Raw genomic sequence first — 17,415 nt, forward strand, 5'->3', positions numbered from 1 at the left:
GGACAGCAGATTAAATTTGTCTTCTTCATTGGTATTTAGAGGCGGTTTGCATCCAAAGTGTTCCATTAATGCAACGATGGGGCCTTAACGGATTAATGATGTGATCCAGGAAAACTTGCAACAAAACAAATGTTTCACATCTGTCTCCATCTCATCCTGAACAATCTATGACTGTCAAAAACTCTGCTACATTCTTTAAATCTCCTTGCACTGACCACGTATGATACTCCATCAACTGCTCTGGGACATTTATGAGTTATTTTCAAAGCCTTCTTCAGTTGCATCTATAACCCACATCCAACAATGAGTAACGCACTTCTTCAAACATCTACTAGTTTCACAGTTTGAAGAACAACTCGTGGCCTTCTCTCCTTCTCTCTGCTTTCCTCTGGCTGCTTCTTCCAAACTCATCTACCCTACTCTTTCCTCATCACGAGTGTGCAAACGTATAGCCGCTGCGTTTCATCCGGGTCTTCGGGTAAAGAGAACAACGCATGCGTCCAGCGTCACTTCAGGGTACACGCTGCAGCGGATTACCATAACTCCAACACTGAAGGCAATTCACAGGGGTTACTATGCAGCATTTAATAATTAATCTTACTTTCTTGGCATATTGAGACATTTTGTGAGATTAACCACTTACTCAGGTGAAATCGGAGTGGGGGGAAAGCGCACCTGTTTTTCCTCACGGTTCGTGCACTTCTGTCTGACTGGTTGTCATTTAAAGTTTTGGGTTTTCCACTTTAAAGATCATAAGCGCGTGTCTTCGTCCGGGATGTTTGGCACGTTAAGTAGCAAAGTGCGTCCTGCGCTGCTGCAGATACAGATGCTGTCTGGTCCACCATGGAAACACAAGCTGCAAGTCCGTGCGTGTGCTGCGCGTCCTGCAACTCTGCAGTTACTTGAAGACTGTCTTGGTCAGTTCAAGTACATTTCAAGCTGATTTCTACATATCTGTTAGGCAAAATTCATTATTAACCTCTGCGTATGAAATCACCAGTGCTCAATCATGGAGGGACGCCGATGCGCTTTAACTACGTGTGGCTGCGGGATCACTGCCGCTCTGCCTCTTCATACAACTCCAGCACGAACCAGAGAAACCTGGACACTGGGAGCATAGACCTCAACATCCGTCCTGACAGTACAAATGTGCAAGACGGCCATCTCGTCCTCACATGTGAGTCTGTTAGAAATATTAAGTTTGGAAATAAAAGGGTGCATTGCTGAGGTGATCTGTCAGGCAAAGCACGGCCAAAGTGTTTTAAAAGCCTTGTCAAGCCCAGAATATTCAGAATATATGCAGCCTAATGACAGTAATAACACCTCATACAAGGTTAAATTACCAACTGGGCGAAAGGGGTAACTGTTATGCTATATGTTCTGCATGTTATTGCTTCGTTATTGTGCTCAATTGCACCTCTGGCAGCGGTTGACTGAACATCACAGACAGTTATAACTGGCTGAAACAAAGATCCTTAGAGTTTCAGCCTGAAATGTAGTTTGCTCTTTTAAAATCCTTGCATCAGCTATGCACAAAAAAATAATGAAAGTTGTGGTAACACAAGCACCAAGAATAGTAGAAGATGAAATAATTTACAGCATGTAACCTGAGGTCAGTCATTTACTTTTAGTGAGCCAATGAATTACATCGAGGAGTTGTTTCTAGGAGTATTTGGTTCCACACCAAACACACGGGAAGAGCGAGCGCATTACTGTTAATCATAACATGTTAAGGTGTTCTCGCAGGCAAGCCTAGGGGTGGACTTTTCCCTCTGTGGTGGTTTCTTGTCAGGTAATTCATAGGGTGTGGTCAGGTCATGGAACAACACCCGGACTGTGTCACCTGTATACCATAAGAAAAATATCTTTAACTTGCACAGTTAGACACTGTCACATAAAAAGATGTTCGCCTGAGAGGCCCCAGCAGGCAGAGTGGAACTGGCTCAACTAGCACCAACCCCCAGTTAGCTGGAGGCAGCCCTTATTCCAACTGTAGTAGCAGCCTGCTCCTGCAAACAAAGGGGGAGAAGCCATGTGGGATTTAGCTGTCTTCTTTTGGAGTAAGAGGAATAAATGGTCCCACAGCAGCCAGGTGTTGAAAAGGAAACAGGTGTCTCAGTGTCGCTTGCCAGCAGCTCATGTGCACATCCTCGTATCACCCCCCCCCCCACCCCCCCCCCCACCCCCACCCACACACACACACACACACACACACACACACACACACACACACACACACACACACACACACACACCCACAGCTCGATTGGGTCACGTCAGGAGTGAACAGGAAGATAATTATAGCGCTGAAACAGTAAAGCTTTTACAGCAGTGCCGGTAAAAAGCTTTACCGGCAGCAGTGCCGGCAGAGTCTGGCAGCTTGGAGAGTGCCGTGCTTTCTGTCTGTGGACGTCTGTCTGGCTTATGCTGCTGACTTCAGACTGACTGATGCCTCCCTGTGGCCTGCTGGGCGCCAGCATTTTCTTGGATGCTGGGCTGTTTTTATGTATCCACAAGAGTGGCACTGAACCTTACATAAACTGACAAATGAGGACCCGCCAGCCTCAAGACACCTGATGACGCACATACTCCTGGGGGCATACTGGCACTTGTGCCTCTCCCTGTTAGTGGTGCATATTCAAGGTCAGCTGAGTCTGAGTGTGCACAACCGACACATTAAAAGTGGCCCTCACAGACTTGTTCAATCTCAATGTTGAATGGGCCCCGGTAGATATTCATGTTGCACACAGGTCAGATGTTCTTGTTTGCCGTATGCTTAGAGGACATATAGATGGTAAACTCTGCTGAGCTGTTCTCTAATCCTTTGTAACCTGATGTACAATTCATGTTTCTGTTCATGCACATTGTGTAAATGAGATAAAAACAAAACTATAAAATGATCAACAAAACTCAATTCAGTTTATCTAAAGTCAGTCATTTTTATACTTTACCAATCCAGCAGATGGATTAAGAGAAAAGTATTAAGTCTTACTTCATAACAAGGCTTTATTGACCCTGTGAGGCCCTGCTGACCTCCCAGTTGCCCTTGCTCTCTTTGCTATGTGTACGTATCCTGCTGCTTTTAAGTACCCATCATGCACAGAGCACACAACAGCCATCAAATGAGGGGCAGCTGGGGCAGTTGTCCATGCTGTCCAGCAGGTAATCCTTAATGTTGCTAATCATCATTTTAGATGGTCATTGTAGGTATTGAACAATAGATATGCAAAAGTTAACGTTTTATTCCAATAATAGTTAGCTCACACAATGTAATCTTCCCAATTCTACCGTAACCTTTCATAAATAACTGATCAAGACAAGTCAGCATCAGGTCATGCATACAATTTCATGCAATTCTCCATTAACTGCACCTAATAACCATTTTATCCGTTTTTGTGTCTCAGGGCCTGGAGGTCATGTGTCAAAGTACAGCCTTAACTGGTTAGCTGAAAACAGCTATGAAGGAAGGAAGCAGAGCTCCGTCCAGCCTCGCATCCTTTGGAATTCAGACATCTATAAGCATGCAAACATACCCTCTGCCAAGTGGGACACGTTTATGAGCAGCGATGAAGAGTTAAAGAGGTTTCTTCAGAACTATCTTCTGTACGGGATCGCTTTTGTAGATGGTGTCCCAGCTACAGTTGAGGCCACAGAGGCAGTTACCCAGAGGGTCAGCCTCATCAGGTATTGAGTGGTTCTTCCTGGCCTGTGCTTCAGTGAAGCTCTGTCTCCTACAGACGACATTCTCATGCAGCTATTCAGCATTAGCCATTTGCATCCAATGACAGCATTCAGGGCCAATGCAGAGGATGTTTGGTCCCGTCCGCTCAATTCTAATTTGTGTTTTGTGTGTTACTGATCCACAAGGGAGACTACCTTTGGAAGAATGTGGTGTTTTACTTCAGATTTTTCCAGAGGAGACAGTGCCTACAGCCAGGTGGCTCTGGACCGCCACACTGACACCTCATACTTTCAGGAACCCTGTGGGTAGGTGCAGGAGAGATGCACTGATGTGGGATTTCAAAAGAGCCCCCGTGCACTGGAAGCAAAAGGATAATCAGCGTCAACAGTTTTCATGATGCTGCCTCTTAATTTTGATGTACCTTTCATGAATTTATGCTTTTTAATATTTTTCATCCAGTAGCTTTAAAAACAATTTATTGATTGTTGTTACAGGATCCAGGTTTTCCACTGCCTCAAGCACGAGGGAACTGGAGGAAGGACGCTACTTGTGGATGGATTCTACGCTGCGGAAAAAGTACGGCAGCAGTCTCCTGAAAACTTTGAGCTGCTTGCTCGCGTGCCCATCAGGCACGAGTACATTGAAAAGACTGACAGCCACAGAAACCACATGACAGGCATCGGCCCCGTGCTCGACGTTTATCCTTGGAACAATGAACTCTACTTGATCCGGTACATCAGCGCTTCATTTGATCATGCAGTAGTGTACTGTTCACGTTTTGCACTATTTTCATCCAATGCATCATTTATCTTATACATCATTTTATGCACACACATGGCTACTGTCAAGCTACACAGCATTTGTGGGGATGTAAGTTTTCCACCTTTAAGCTTTATATGTTATTTACATCAGAGTAGTTAGAATAGTTACTGCAGCTTCTTGCTATGTTTGTATTATGTTTTTAAATGAATTTCTTGTGTCTTTTTTTCAACAGATACAACAACTATGACCGGTCAGTGATAAACACAATCCCCCATGACCTCGTTCAGCGATGGTATGTGGCACATCGAGAGCTGACCACAGAACTACAGCGGCCAGAGAACGAGCTGTGGGTGAAACTGACTCCAGGGACGGTAAGAAAATTAGAAATGCTTCTCCAAAAGTCAGTTTCAGTCAATCGATTTACAGCTTTCGGGTAGCTGAAAAGTAAACCGGAATATAAAAATGTAAGTGTACTTCATAGTAATGTAAGGCTTTTACCCTCTCTTGTCTACATAAGGTGATTTTCATAGACAACTGGCGTGTCATGCATGGGAGGGAGTCTTTCACCGGCCTGAGGCAGCTCTGTGGATGCTATCTGACCAGAGACGACGTCCTCAGCTCTGCACGCTGCTTCGGTTTGCAGGCCTGATGCTGACCTGAAGCTCTCTTCACTTCTGTGCCTTATCGGTTAGCCTGCAGCGCGCTCAGAGAGTCAGACCCCTTCACGTTTTTCACACATTACTTAAGAATCGTTTAAATTCATATATTCCCTCATCAATCCATGCTCAATACCCCATAAGGACAAAAAATGAAAAAGAAATAGTCCAAGCTCTGGCGGGGCCACTCAAGGATATTGACCGATTTGTTCCTAAGCCTGTGATGTCTTGGCTGTGTGTTAGGGTTAGTGTCCTGTTAGGCGATGAACTTTGAGCCCAGTCTGGACTCCTTTACGCTCTAGACCAGGTTTTCATGAAGGATATCTTTGTCTCTTGCTCCACTCTCTCAACCCTGATCCCCACAGCATGATGCTACCACTGCCATGCCTCACCATTGGGATGGTATGGTGCAGGTGATGAGCAGTGCCTGGTGTCCTCCAGACATGATGCTTAGAAGTGAAGCCCAAGTTCAGTCTTGGTTTCATCAGAACAGAGAATCTTGTTTCTCACAGTCTGTGAGTCCTTTAAATGCCTTTTGCAAACTCCAGCTGGCTTTCATGTCTTTGACTGAGGAGAGGCGTCTGTTTGACCACTCTGCCAAGTCCAGATCAGTGGAGCGTTGCAGGGATGGTTGCACTTCTGAAAGTTTCTCCCATCTCCACAGAGGATCTCCAGAGCTCAGCTAGAGTGTCCATCGGTTCTTATTCACTGAGCACAGAACAATTCATGTAAAATAAATGCTGTATTTTCTTATCTTTGTTCATTATTTTGTCATTTATGTTTGTTGATTGTTTTTGTATCATTTTAAAGGTTTATGTACATATATAGACTAAGAATGTGTCCAATAATGCACTTCAAACATTAAAATGTTTTCAGTTCTCAAATGGCTTCATTCATTCATTGTTGAGCTCATGCAATCATTTGATCACATGAAATGGTGTAATGGAGAATGAGAGTGCACAGAATGCATAAAGGAGTCCATAGTATTTCCCATCAGACAGGATCATACAGTACATTACAGCCATTAGCACTAAATGTACTAAATACAAAGTACAGCTGAGGCTGACGGGAATGTCAGTTGTTTTTCATGTGCTTGGACAATTTTGGAAACTATAATGTCATGACTGTGCCATGAATGAAAAGTTAAGATATTTCAATCTGAAGCAAGGTGGTGAAGTCCATAGACTGCTGCTGCTAGCATAGCTAAAAGGAACACTTTTTTCAGAGGTGACTAAGCTCAGCTTTGATGTCGTACACCGGATTGAAAACAATGAGTAACATACTGCAGCTGCATTACACAAAGTTGCATCCAATGTCCAAGAGTTCAAGTGAGACCAGGATTATTGTATGGTTTTTATATTATGTTATAGTGGTGAGGTGTGTGCTTATAATAGCTATGCATGCAGTAAGTTGTACCACTCACTCTTGTTTTAACATGATGCTTTTTAGAGTCACTGCTAAACACCTCACGTGATGCCATCATTAGATGTGAATTTGTTTGCTGACATGCTGAATCATTAACAGATTCACGCATGTATCTTCAAGATAATGGACTAAAAATTAACTTCAAATTGGGAGAATGCTGACAGCCAGTTGGCAAAGGACCAAAGGAGCCACTTTATTTAGATGGAGATAATAAAATGGCAAATCTAATTTACATATTTGCACAAACTGTATTATTAATGACTTTCACCTATTATTTGACCATAAACACAATTTTCATCATTCATTTCTGCACGTTTCCACCGCTAAATTGTAAACCCACCACAGTAGCCTGGGGCTAGACTCAGACATGTTTATTATTATGGAGACAATGTGCCCTATGTAGGTTGACTTCACATAGATTTCTTGGTAGGGTCAGGTAGTGATATACCAGCAGCACACTGAAAGCAGGCTCTGTTAATTATTCACACAAATTAAATTGTAAAAGTTATTCATAGATAAGGTGTAACCAGTGAAAGATGAATTAAAATTAAGGTGCAGGTAGTCTCCCCACTTGGCTCCATAAAGATGTCAAGCCACTCAGATAAAGGAAACATACTGAAGTCTCTGTGCTGCCTTTGCTAAATAATCATAAAACAGTGGACCCTAGCTTAGCGTTGGCAGAGGGATAACCAGGTCGTTTTGCATTAAATTTATGGATTTGATTTGTGCAAAAGAAGGAGCTGTTTAATATTTGCTTTTATTAAAGGGGAAATAAATAATCTGACAGTATCATACAAAATGTCAGTAATTCTTCTGCAGCTGCGCTTAGAGCTGGAGTCAAACCAATGACCCTGTGAATGCTAGCTTTTATTTTCTCCCCTGGAATTGAATGGCTCAGGCTGTCACCACTGCCCTCCTAAACATTCATAAATGAATACAAAACTGAAAATCTGTGGAAGAATCTAAAGGCTACACATACTCATGGGCCTCTTCATGATACAGTATATATCAGTGGGATCTCTGTCTAGTTGCCAAGTTAACCCTTATCATCCTCATCTTCTAATCTGTGAGAAAAGAAGATCGCTTTCTCTATTGGAGTAACCGCATGGTTTAAATAAGATTTGATATCTTAAGAAAGCCACTGAAACCCAGATGACAACCCTCCATGGAGCTCTCAGGGACTTCAAAATGACTGAACGCTTGAGTTGCAGTGGACGGCTCCAGTGAGAGTCTGCTGCCACCTAGATGAAACTTGATATTGTCCATTATGGTTCGAGCGGAAGAGTTACATGACTCAACCACTCAGAAAACAAATATTTTATTGAATCAGTATCTCTGAGCATAAGTACATAAAACTGTCATATTTCATCTACAGCCGCTTGAGAGTTTGTATTAACAAAGATTAATTAAAGATCCATCTGGGAGCTGTAATATCCATTAACTGTTAAAAAAATTATTCTATTCTCTATAGATGTTATACGTTATATATTATAGACATTTTATCATTTAAAAGACTTAAAAGACAATAATTTTGTCACTGGTTTTTAAACACAATAATGTCTTATTATATTACTACACAGTGGATCTCATGGATCATTTGCATGGTACAGACTTTCCCCTCATGATATGAACCTTTTATGGAGTGTTTCATACAGTGAATTCAAATATTTGTTCTAACATTATGTCGCTTGTGTATCAAATGCAGGGCTCATCTACAACAATGCTATACTAACTATGAAATGGTAAAACAAACAAAAGCACTACAGACATTGTGTCTACATTCAAGCTGATTTTTAGTATATAAAAAAAAAACCTGAAATGAAAAAACAGTTAAAGGCCAAATTGAATTGTAACTTTCTTGATTCAGAAAACGTGACAAAACGCAGCTTCAGATGTGAGCTCCACCACATTGATTACATTTGAGAGTGACGTACATTAAAGCCTGAACATCCTGTTGTTCAGAGCGGTGACGTCGCTCCAGTTGTTTTCAACAGGCCTTTTTTTAGGCTCGTGTCTCATCTCCCTCAGCATGGAGGCTGCTGTCTGTGGTTGCCTTGGGAACGCTGTCTGCGGATCCCTGGGCCTGGGGAGAGGTCCCCCTAGTGGACAGAGAGGGAGTTGCTGTTACACGCTTGAATTAGAGGTGATCTGATGAAATGCTTCAACATTGAGGGCCTAAAGTCTCACCTCATCTCGCTGCCCTCGGCTGCTTTGACCGCTTTGTACTTGTGCCTCTTCATGGTGTGAACGATGAACCACACAACCAGGACGATGAGGACACAGCCGAGCAACGCGCCAATCACCGCACCGGCAATCACCCCATCGCCCACTTCTACACAAACATGCATTTTTAAATCCATGAATCAAGCCCCCCCCCCCCCCTTTTTTTTTTTGCCTTATTCAGTTTATTGGTGTACATTTTTGCACATTTTCTCAAAATACAAACATACCAGCACTCAGCTCGACGGTGCAGGTGGAATATCCCACAGCATTTGAAGCGTTGCACTGGTACTCCCCAAACTCAAACTGGGATATGTTTTTGATTTCCAGTATTCCAGTTATGGTCACTGAGGAAATGAGCACACACATGTTTATGAAAGGATGAATGTTAACAAGCGCACACACACACACACACACACACACACACACACACACACACACACACACACACACACACACACACACACACACACACACAGTACTCACCTCTTCCTAGAACAGGCCTCATTGTCTTGGTCTGATCCAGTCTGGTCCAGTTGTATGTCGGGGTTGGGCTCCCACTCTCGCTGTGGCAGGTCAGAGTGACCAGGTGACCCGATTCCACATCACCGTGGACGGCGCAGTAAGGAGTAGAGGGCTTCTCTAGCAGACCACAAGGAGGATGCACGAGTCCGTTATGTGGCTTTACATTTACTCTTCTAAATGTACTCGACTTTATAAAGAAACACGTTTAATCAGCAGATACAATTATGGTAGTTTGGCCCAGTGGTTCCCAAACGCAGGGCTGGGCCCCCTCCAAAGTCTGTGTGGTCATCTGATCATTAATGAGGAAAACACAAAGTTGTGCTACACAAATTCACATTTACTTTTTGGAGTTTTTCTTTTTCTATGGGAACATTTTCGGATAATTTTAGTACTTTGGGTCTCAAACTACATCTGTCAAACATAATACAGTAAAATGTACTGAAATGTAGTGGACTTGAAGAATAAAATAGCATGAAATAGAGATTGGCTTATGCTATTGTATATATATTGTTTGTATATTTAGTTCCTATTAAGCAATTTGATCAATCAAAGACTGAATCAGTGTGGTTGTTAATGCTGCCGGCTGATGTTTGTTTCTGGATGAACCTGTAATCACAACTCAAAAATTTTTACTTTTACAAAAGATAGGACTTGCGCTGTAGACCACATGATTATTAGGAGATAATTATGATCTTAGCACTAACAATGTTCAAAACAGGTCCTGAAAGTCAAATCAGACTAGATAAAGATACCATATATCAACCTGTGCATCTACCAATGACACTTCACAGACTTGAGCTAAAATGGCAGATCTTTGCTCATTGTTCATCAACAGGACGTCACGTGTCCGTCCATTAGTCATTGTGAGGCAGGATGTGTGCTGGGAGTGGCCTCACAGCTCTCTGCTCCTGACTTGTGACTGATTCCTTACTGTGTATTTCATGGAGGCAGTCCACTAATCATTAGGCTTTTTAGATTGAACATAACTTTATTTTTTATATTTATTGTTGTCACGGTACGGGCAAAGGCTCACACACTCACTGGTGATTTATAATAGACTGCTGACTCTCCTTGGAATATCACCATAATTCTATGTAACAGAGAGCAATGATGAAAATCATGTTGGATCCCATGACAGTCACACATACACACCACACCAGCAGCCACACATATCCATAGAGCACTTACACATGCATCATGTTCAGTATGTGGAAACATTTTCATCAAGCTTATGAAATACAGGACATGCAGCAGATGCTGATATATGTTCTGTATGCACTACAAGGATGTAGTCACAGCCCGACTCTAATTTCCAACACCGACGATGAGGAGACTGCTGCAGTAACCATGGAAACAACTGAGGATACTGAGGCCTGCAAGGTTGTCCCTGGTAACTCAGTGAATGAGAGGATCCAAAGTGGATGTAATTCCCTAATCACACTATTCAGGGCCACTGTTTTAATAGACGTGTTGATGCTACAACACTGATAATAAATACAGCAATCTCAGTTGTGGAAAGAGCACTTTGCAATATCACTTTGAAATCAAAGTGCTCTCCCTTCCGTGAAATGATTATATAAATCTTATGTAGCTACAGTCATTCGCACAAGGTTTCATGTTGAAATACTCAGGTGAAAGTGAAAGAGTAGCTCACTCAGTTGTGACTGATGCAGACCTGCTTTCACAGGTAAAATGCTGAGAGAAAAGACAAATGAGGACACAGAATGGCTACTACGGGATCAAACCTTCGAATCAAAAATAAAATCTGACTGTGTGCTTTGGCTCTCCCTTTATCGGGTAGCCACACCCTGACCAGCAGGAGAATAATGGCTGAGGCTCCAGCAGGAGATCCTTTTTTTTTTTTTTTTTTTTTCTCTGCATCTCAATAGCTTTTTTCAAACAGCATCAGCAGCTCATGTTGTCAGACTCCACCCAGGTCCGGGTGTGAAGGCTAGTTTGAAAGCAGAACATCAGAGCACCAAGCAGACGCAGAAACAATCAGCTACTTCTGCTTTCACTGAAATATTCAGCCTTACTGGAGGTTAACGCATTCTTTCCAGTTAACAAAACTTACCGAGAACATTCACAATGATATTGGCCTGAGACTGTCCGTCCACGTCGGGAAAGTTGTGAACCTCACAGGTATAGACTCCAGAATCTGATGATTTCATGTTGCTTATCGTTATTGAGGCATTTCCAGTCGTGGCGGGAGAAGAGGGAGGCTGAAGCCTGCCCTCGTAAGAACTTGTAATGACATCCTTTCCTGATTGATAGTAATACACCTGGAAACAAATGGCAGCAAGTTAGACTGTTGTCCCCAGGGCCTAAATGAATGGCTTTTTGTGTATCATGTCCAAAGAATGGTGGCATTTTATTTAAAAAGTCATTTGATTACCTGTGGTAGATAATTAAACATTGGTCATCCTGTTACATTCATTTAAAAGTCAGAATTCTATTCATTAATGACTTCAATCAATCATTTAGAATGGTGTTTTTATTAAAAGTGCTTTTATCTGATTTCTCAATCACAGGCTCTGTTGACTCACTGAGGTGTGTCTCCGAAAAGAAAGGCGCCATCCTGTGTGTGAGCGGCAAAAGATGTGCTTTTGGTGAATGTTCAAGCTTTGTAACGACTTTCAGCATCGTTTCAAATAAAAGCCACTGAGATTTTGGATATTGTCCGAAATGTTGTTCTTTCATAAGTTTCCACCCGATGGAAATCCACAATAAGGCATATTTTGGCAACAAGCTTTGACTTTGTTCTGCATTTGCAAACTTGAAAGAAACACATAATGACTGATGTCTTTACAATATCACTCCAAGCCTTGTGCAGTCATTAAACAAACACATAGGGATTAAAGAGTGGCTTTTGAGCTCAGTTGATTTCATTGGAAATATTCAGATCTTTCTCACTTTTTATCAATGAAATTACTAAGCCTGATATTATATCACTGACATTACCTGATATTCCCGAGCATCTCTACTTCCCAGTCAATAACATGACCCATTTTAAGCACATTTAAACACATCAAAATTGCCTTACTGCAAAACTCTGATCTGAGCAGCAGTGTGTGTGTGTGTGTGTGTGTGTGTGTGTGTGTGTGTGTGTGTATACCTGCTGTGGCTTCATGGAGGACGATGAAACAAAGTCCCACTGGACGGTAAGGCTGGTGGTGGTCTGCTCAGTAGTCACAAACGTACATTGGAGGAAGACACTTCCACCCACTGTAACATTGATGTATTTGTGCGGAGTGCTGACTGTGATCAGTTCGACACATCCTGCAGAGCAACACATTTATCAGGACCCAAGTACATATAATCCAAACATAATCTTTCTTCACAAAAACCACCATGTAACGCAAACCTACCCCTGAAAAAATCCCCAAAACATAAGATGAAGCAGTAGAAATGCAGTTACCTATGATGCTTATAAGCACAAACAAGCGCAGCGTGGAGCACATCTTCAGAGAATGGAGGAGCACACTCACAGAGCCTCTTCAGAACTGAACTTTCCACAGTCTCCAGCACTGACTGTAGCAGGCAGCACCGGAAGAGAGGACAAAAACGTCACAGTATCATAGGCAAGGTTACAGTCTGCCTTGCAATGGACTGGCTGATACTGGGCATGTTGATAACACAATGTTTGCATATCCATGTTTGCCAGACTGGGTGTGTATAGTCTGTTGTTTTTCAAAAAACGCTGTTTTAGCCGTTAATAATTTCGGGTGGGGCCGAAGAAAATGAGAAATGAAGAAAAACAACTCACCTGTTCGTTGATGCACGAATAAACACAGTGTGCGTTTTGAATAACAGCTAATCAAGTCACAGTCGGCGCAGCCCATTGTGTGTTTGAGGTTGTTGACTTTATGTGGCAGGTCAGGACCACAGTGTGTTCTGACACTAATGGTTAATTCATTTTTCAGTACTTTGGCAGTAGTTTCACTCCAGCTCATCACTCCACCCTCCTTGTCTTGTAAGTCATTCTGGGTCAGGGCTTCTGGCGAAGGAATTAATGTAATTTAATCTCCACCTGGCCTTTATCGCTTGCCTCAAGGATGTGTAAGCCAAAGCAGTGCAACATGCTGCTTATCATTGGGGAGTTCACTCCCTGGTGCTGCGTACTTAATAAAGCCAGTTTCACCTTTGTCATTTTCGCTCACGCAGTGTGGAGCACAACGCTGTCGGAGAGACAGTGAATCACACATGCTTAATTGTCTATAATTACCAGAAGCTGACATAAGTGATTAACAATGTGAAAAATGTTGATCAGGGGTGACTGGAGGGGTGAGGGAGGGAGGCGGTGGGTAATGTAGAAAGTGGAGGGAGGTGTGTGGAGCTCATTAGCCAGAAGACACGCCCGTGATAGGTTGGAAGATGAGATGATGTCCAAAGGCTTTGAACAGAACAACATGTGTTGGCAGAACTGTACAGGGGAAAAAAAAACAAAGGGGCAGTCTTTTAATAGATGAAATCAACAGCATGACTCATGACCAGCTCACCAGAATCCAAGACTGAGACACGGCTATGAAGAATCAAGTCGCCAGCATGAGTAAGTAAGTGATAAGAGGGGGAGAATGAAAGTTTTCTTCTGATTCCATGAAGTCAAGTGGGGCAACCAAAAAGAATGAATACACTCAGAAATAATGCACACATTTGGTTAGATTTATGAAATACTGATACTCCATATCTGTGGTGTATAATTTGCTTGCACATCACATCGCAAAATGATACCAAAATGAAATGCAGGTTGTAGGACGTCACATGTGTGAACACTGACAGCCAACAGCCATGCTAGCAGCCATACTAGCATCTCTGTGAGGCTGTATTTAAGCACAGTGAGGCTTTGAGCTAACTGATAGCATGTTCATGATGGCAATGTTAACATGCTGATGTTTAAGTATGATGTTTACCATGTTCCCCAAATTAGGTTAACATGGTAGTGGGCTAATATTTGCTAATTAGCACTAAACACAAGTACTAATGAGGCTGATGGAAATACCAATAGTTTTGTAGGTATTTTGCTACAAACCTACAGAAGACGAGAATGTCCCTGCTTGCAGTTATTTTACATTTCATCTCAAGATCATGAGTTCATTATTTTGTTATTTCATGATAGTAAAGCTTGTTTTCTCATAATGTCGGGATGATTTATCATGAGAAAATGACTCTCAGCGGGATCACTGAGGTGCATCCGGCCTCGTCTTCTCCTTAAATGATGAGGACTGATCTGAATGTCATCTTTAACTATGAGACGCAATGCAGTCTCTGCCTGTGTTAGACACTGATAGAAATGATCATGATAATGACTGAATAATCACTTTATCACAAGATAACAAATCTCTTTTTCTTATCAATTAACTCATGGTCTTGTGGTAAAAGCTTTCAAAAAAAAATGCTCGTAAGCGCAGCCATTTTCACCGAAGTCATTAATATTGATCCTCTGGGCAGCATGTACAAAGCGCAATCCATCCAATACACGTTAAGCTGAGCCTGGGTCAACTGACCATCCTGAGAGCCCTGCCAGCTGCCAGCATGCTTAAAAACATCGCTAAAAATTTCTAAAGTAGCAAATAATCTCCAAATTGTACAATAGATTGTAGCCATGTGATTGATTCACCTTTTAGCATACGATACAATCACATTAATGACTCCTCAGTTACTATTCTGAATGTGAGTGGACGGCCGGTGACGAATCCGCCCCCACAGTGCACAAACAGAGCTGTCTAACACAGTGGAATGAAGGCTGCTGGGCCTGAAACTGTGTCCTACTCAAACCTCCAGCAGCTTCCAGTGCAATACCTCCACACAGACTTATTCATCCACCCACCACAACCAGTGTTTCCCTGTCAGCAGACTGCGAGGAGGTGTGAGTCAGAGCTTTGGCTCAGAAACTGTGAGTAGGTCTACAAATCGGAGGTGTGGTGTTTTCTTTGCCTTCACGACGGCCCTGTCAGGGGATTGCTTTCACGTGATTACAACAGAATATAATCAAGTATTCATCACTTGATTACTGCAGTAATGTGTTCATGTGCTTTGTTCAAAAGCGCTAACAGTTTGGTTGAGATACTGTAACTGCTGTTGCTATTAAGGAAGACAGATATGCAGTTCAGAAGGTGGCCAGCAGATGACAGACGAGGCTGTTAGATGTTGAGTGTGTATCAGTGTGTGTGTGTGTTGGGGTGCAGCTGTTGGCAACAGAGCCAAGAGCGCCACACTCTGGCCTCACTCCCCCCTCACCCTCCTCTCCTGCTGCCTCCCACCATAGAAATGAAAAATATATAGGCCAGACATTTAGCATGGCTTCACTTATTGTCCCTACAGGTATCAAGCAGCCACTTAGAAAAATAATGATGGTACAAAACCAAACCACATCTGAGAACAGGAACACACAACCTCAGAGAGCGGCGTGAAACATCATCTGACTCACACAAGACTAAAGGTCGCCTTTGCATTGCATTAGTTTTTTCTTGGCACTAAAAGCCAAACGCAGTGACACTAAACTATCATCTCACATTGGCATCAAATGCAAACAAAGCACCGCTTTCACCGAGACTGACACAACTGCGCGAATAAAACTTGAAAAAGCTCGGGCGGGGATAGTCAGAGGTAACGTCTCCTGATACTCGTGTCATCTCTGAAACACAGTCTGTCATTGCAGACGGTGACCTATCACAAACCGCTTAAGGAAGAAAGCATGAAAGAATGAGCAGAGGAAGGGGGAAAGTTTATTTCAGCAAACAGGCTAATTGACAGCCTGTCAGTGCTGCATTTAAGATCTAACTTTCATAAAGTGCTGGCAGTAAAAAAAAAAAAAAAAAGGAGCAAGCACATAGTTGACCCTTATTGGCTAAGACACATTATGTTCCCATATCCACTTTGTCTAATGGCATTTTTGATCATCTAAAATCTGTCCTTCAGTGACTGACTTCAATCCAGGGAAAATGCCAAAATAAATTGAGAAGCGGGCTGTTGAGATTTGCCAGAAAAGTGTAATTTTATGCATTTGACTTGTGATCTTAATTTAACTGAAAGATTTCGCTTGGCTTGGGGAAGTTTGCGTTTTCCACGCAGAATGCCAAATTGATGCGTTCGGTGATCCTCAGGGTGCTTTCTCTGTGACTAACAGGAAGTAGTGGAGGGAGATTTCCACGTCTTCCAATGAGATCTTGTGCGCTGATTGATATTCATGGGATAATGCAAACGTTTGAGGGCAATGACAAGCTCAAACACAGCTAGGATCAATTAATTGTGAAAAATTGCCTTTGACACAGATGACATGTGCAGTCACATTCATCATACAAGATGCAGTGTATACATTTTCTCTAGCACAGACTGTAACAATAATCTCACCTTTAACTGCTCCACCACCACCTCCATCCCTCACTCTGCCTTTGCCATACCCTAAGATTTTCTGATGCCCCTGGGGGGGGGTCGGATTTAACGGTTCAGCCGTGGTCACATTGCATAAAAGAGATGCGTCTTAATATTTTATTAGACACATTATGTTTCCACTCTTCTTCATCTCTTCACTCTCTTTTCAACCCCCAAACAAGAACTCCATGGCAACCCACATGAACATGCTGCAGAAGGGAAGTAGATGGACACACTGTGCGACAGGAGGTGGAAGCACGCCTGACATTTTATCGTGTCAAAGATGCTTAAAGAATTTGTGATTCTTGTAAAGCATGAACAGATTTAATTGTTTGTTGACTGAATAATTGATGATTTTAGAGGAAATTATCTATCCAGCAGATCCAGGAAGAAACTAGTTACAGTAAATCTGTTGGAAACTGGACATCTTTTCCCTGAATTGGTGGCACCACTGTGTTGTAAAATCTATAGTCATGTGCATCCATTAACATGAGCTTTGCTTGAAACGCTGGATTGAATATTGAATCATGACAATCATGATTGTGACGCCAAAAGTGCAGCATTGTTGACCTTTTTTTTTTTTATCATTTCTTTGCACCAGAATGTTTCAAATATTCCAGATAGACTGTAACCTTCATGCATTACTCAGTTAAAACAATTAATCAAACACATGTACGTGGCAGAAAGAACAAGCAATTCTAAGCCGCAAAGCCAAAGCATTCACTGCTTTTTGGCCACTTTCATTTTTTTTTTCTTTCTCACACGGGAACAGCC

At 42.3% G+C, this 17,415-nt stretch overlaps 2 protein-coding genes across 2 annotated transcripts; one reads left to right on the forward strand and one right to left on the reverse strand.

The window, feature by feature from the left end:
- Nucleotides 1-508: 508 nt before the first annotated feature.
- tmlhe (trimethyllysine hydroxylase, epsilon) lies at nucleotides 509-5,981 on the forward strand. Its single transcript, XM_070983882.1, has 7 exons — nucleotides 509-917; nucleotides 1,001-1,177; nucleotides 3,405-3,684; nucleotides 3,868-3,987; nucleotides 4,177-4,413; nucleotides 4,677-4,815; nucleotides 4,962-5,981. Exons 1-7 carry the CDS (start codon nucleotides 776-778, stop codon nucleotides 5,091-5,093), a joined length of 1,227 nt encoding a protein of 408 aa, XP_070839983.1. The 5' UTR covers nucleotides 509-775; the 3' UTR covers nucleotides 5,094-5,981.
- A 2,113-nt stretch (nucleotides 5,982-8,094) lies between these two features.
- On the reverse strand, nucleotides 8,095-12,799 carry LOC139345123 (V-set and immunoglobulin domain-containing protein 1-like). Its single transcript, XM_070983618.1, has 7 exons — nucleotides 12,689-12,799; nucleotides 12,386-12,549; nucleotides 11,345-11,552; nucleotides 9,232-9,387; nucleotides 8,976-9,092; nucleotides 8,713-8,857; nucleotides 8,095-8,624 (listed from the first exon to the last, which is right to left on the reverse strand). The coding sequence occupies exons 1-7, from the start codon at nucleotides 12,729-12,731 to the stop codon at nucleotides 8,528-8,530; spliced, it is 930 nt and encodes a 309-aa protein (XP_070839719.1). The 5' UTR covers nucleotides 12,732-12,799; the 3' UTR covers nucleotides 8,095-8,527.
- Between the last annotated feature and the right edge of the window lie 4,616 nt (nucleotides 12,800-17,415).

This window comes from Chaetodon trifascialis, chromosome 16, assembly GCF_039877785.1.
Source record: "Chaetodon trifascialis isolate fChaTrf1 chromosome 16, fChaTrf1.hap1, whole genome shotgun sequence".
In the NCBI taxonomy this organism is placed as follows: domain Eukaryota; kingdom Metazoa; phylum Chordata; class Actinopteri; order Chaetodontiformes; family Chaetodontidae; genus Chaetodon; species Chaetodon trifascialis.

Coding starts and splice junctions, on each gene's coding strand:
- tmlhe (XM_070983882.1), top strand. CDS start 776: ATGTTTGGCACGTTAAGTAGCAAAGTGCGTCCTGCGCTGCTGCAGATA. Junction 918..1,000: donor GTTACTTGAAGACTGTCTTG/GTCAGTTCAAGT, acceptor TGAAATCACCAG/TGCTCAATCATGGAGGGACG. Junction 3,685..3,867: donor CAGAGGGTCAGCCTCATCAG/GTATTGAGTGGT, acceptor CTGATCCACAAG/GGAGACTACCTTTGGAAGAA.
- LOC139345123 (XM_070983618.1), bottom strand. CDS start 12,731: ATGTGCTCCACGCTGCGCTTGTTTGTGCTTATAAGCATCATAG. Junction 11,553..12,385: donor CCTCCATGAAGCCACAGCAG/GTATACACACAC, acceptor ATTTGTTTCCAG/GTGTATTACTATCAATCAGG. Junction 8,858..8,975: donor CACCGTCGAGCTGAGTGCTG/GTATGTTTGTAT, acceptor ATGTTTGTGTAG/AAGTGGGCGATGGGGTGATT.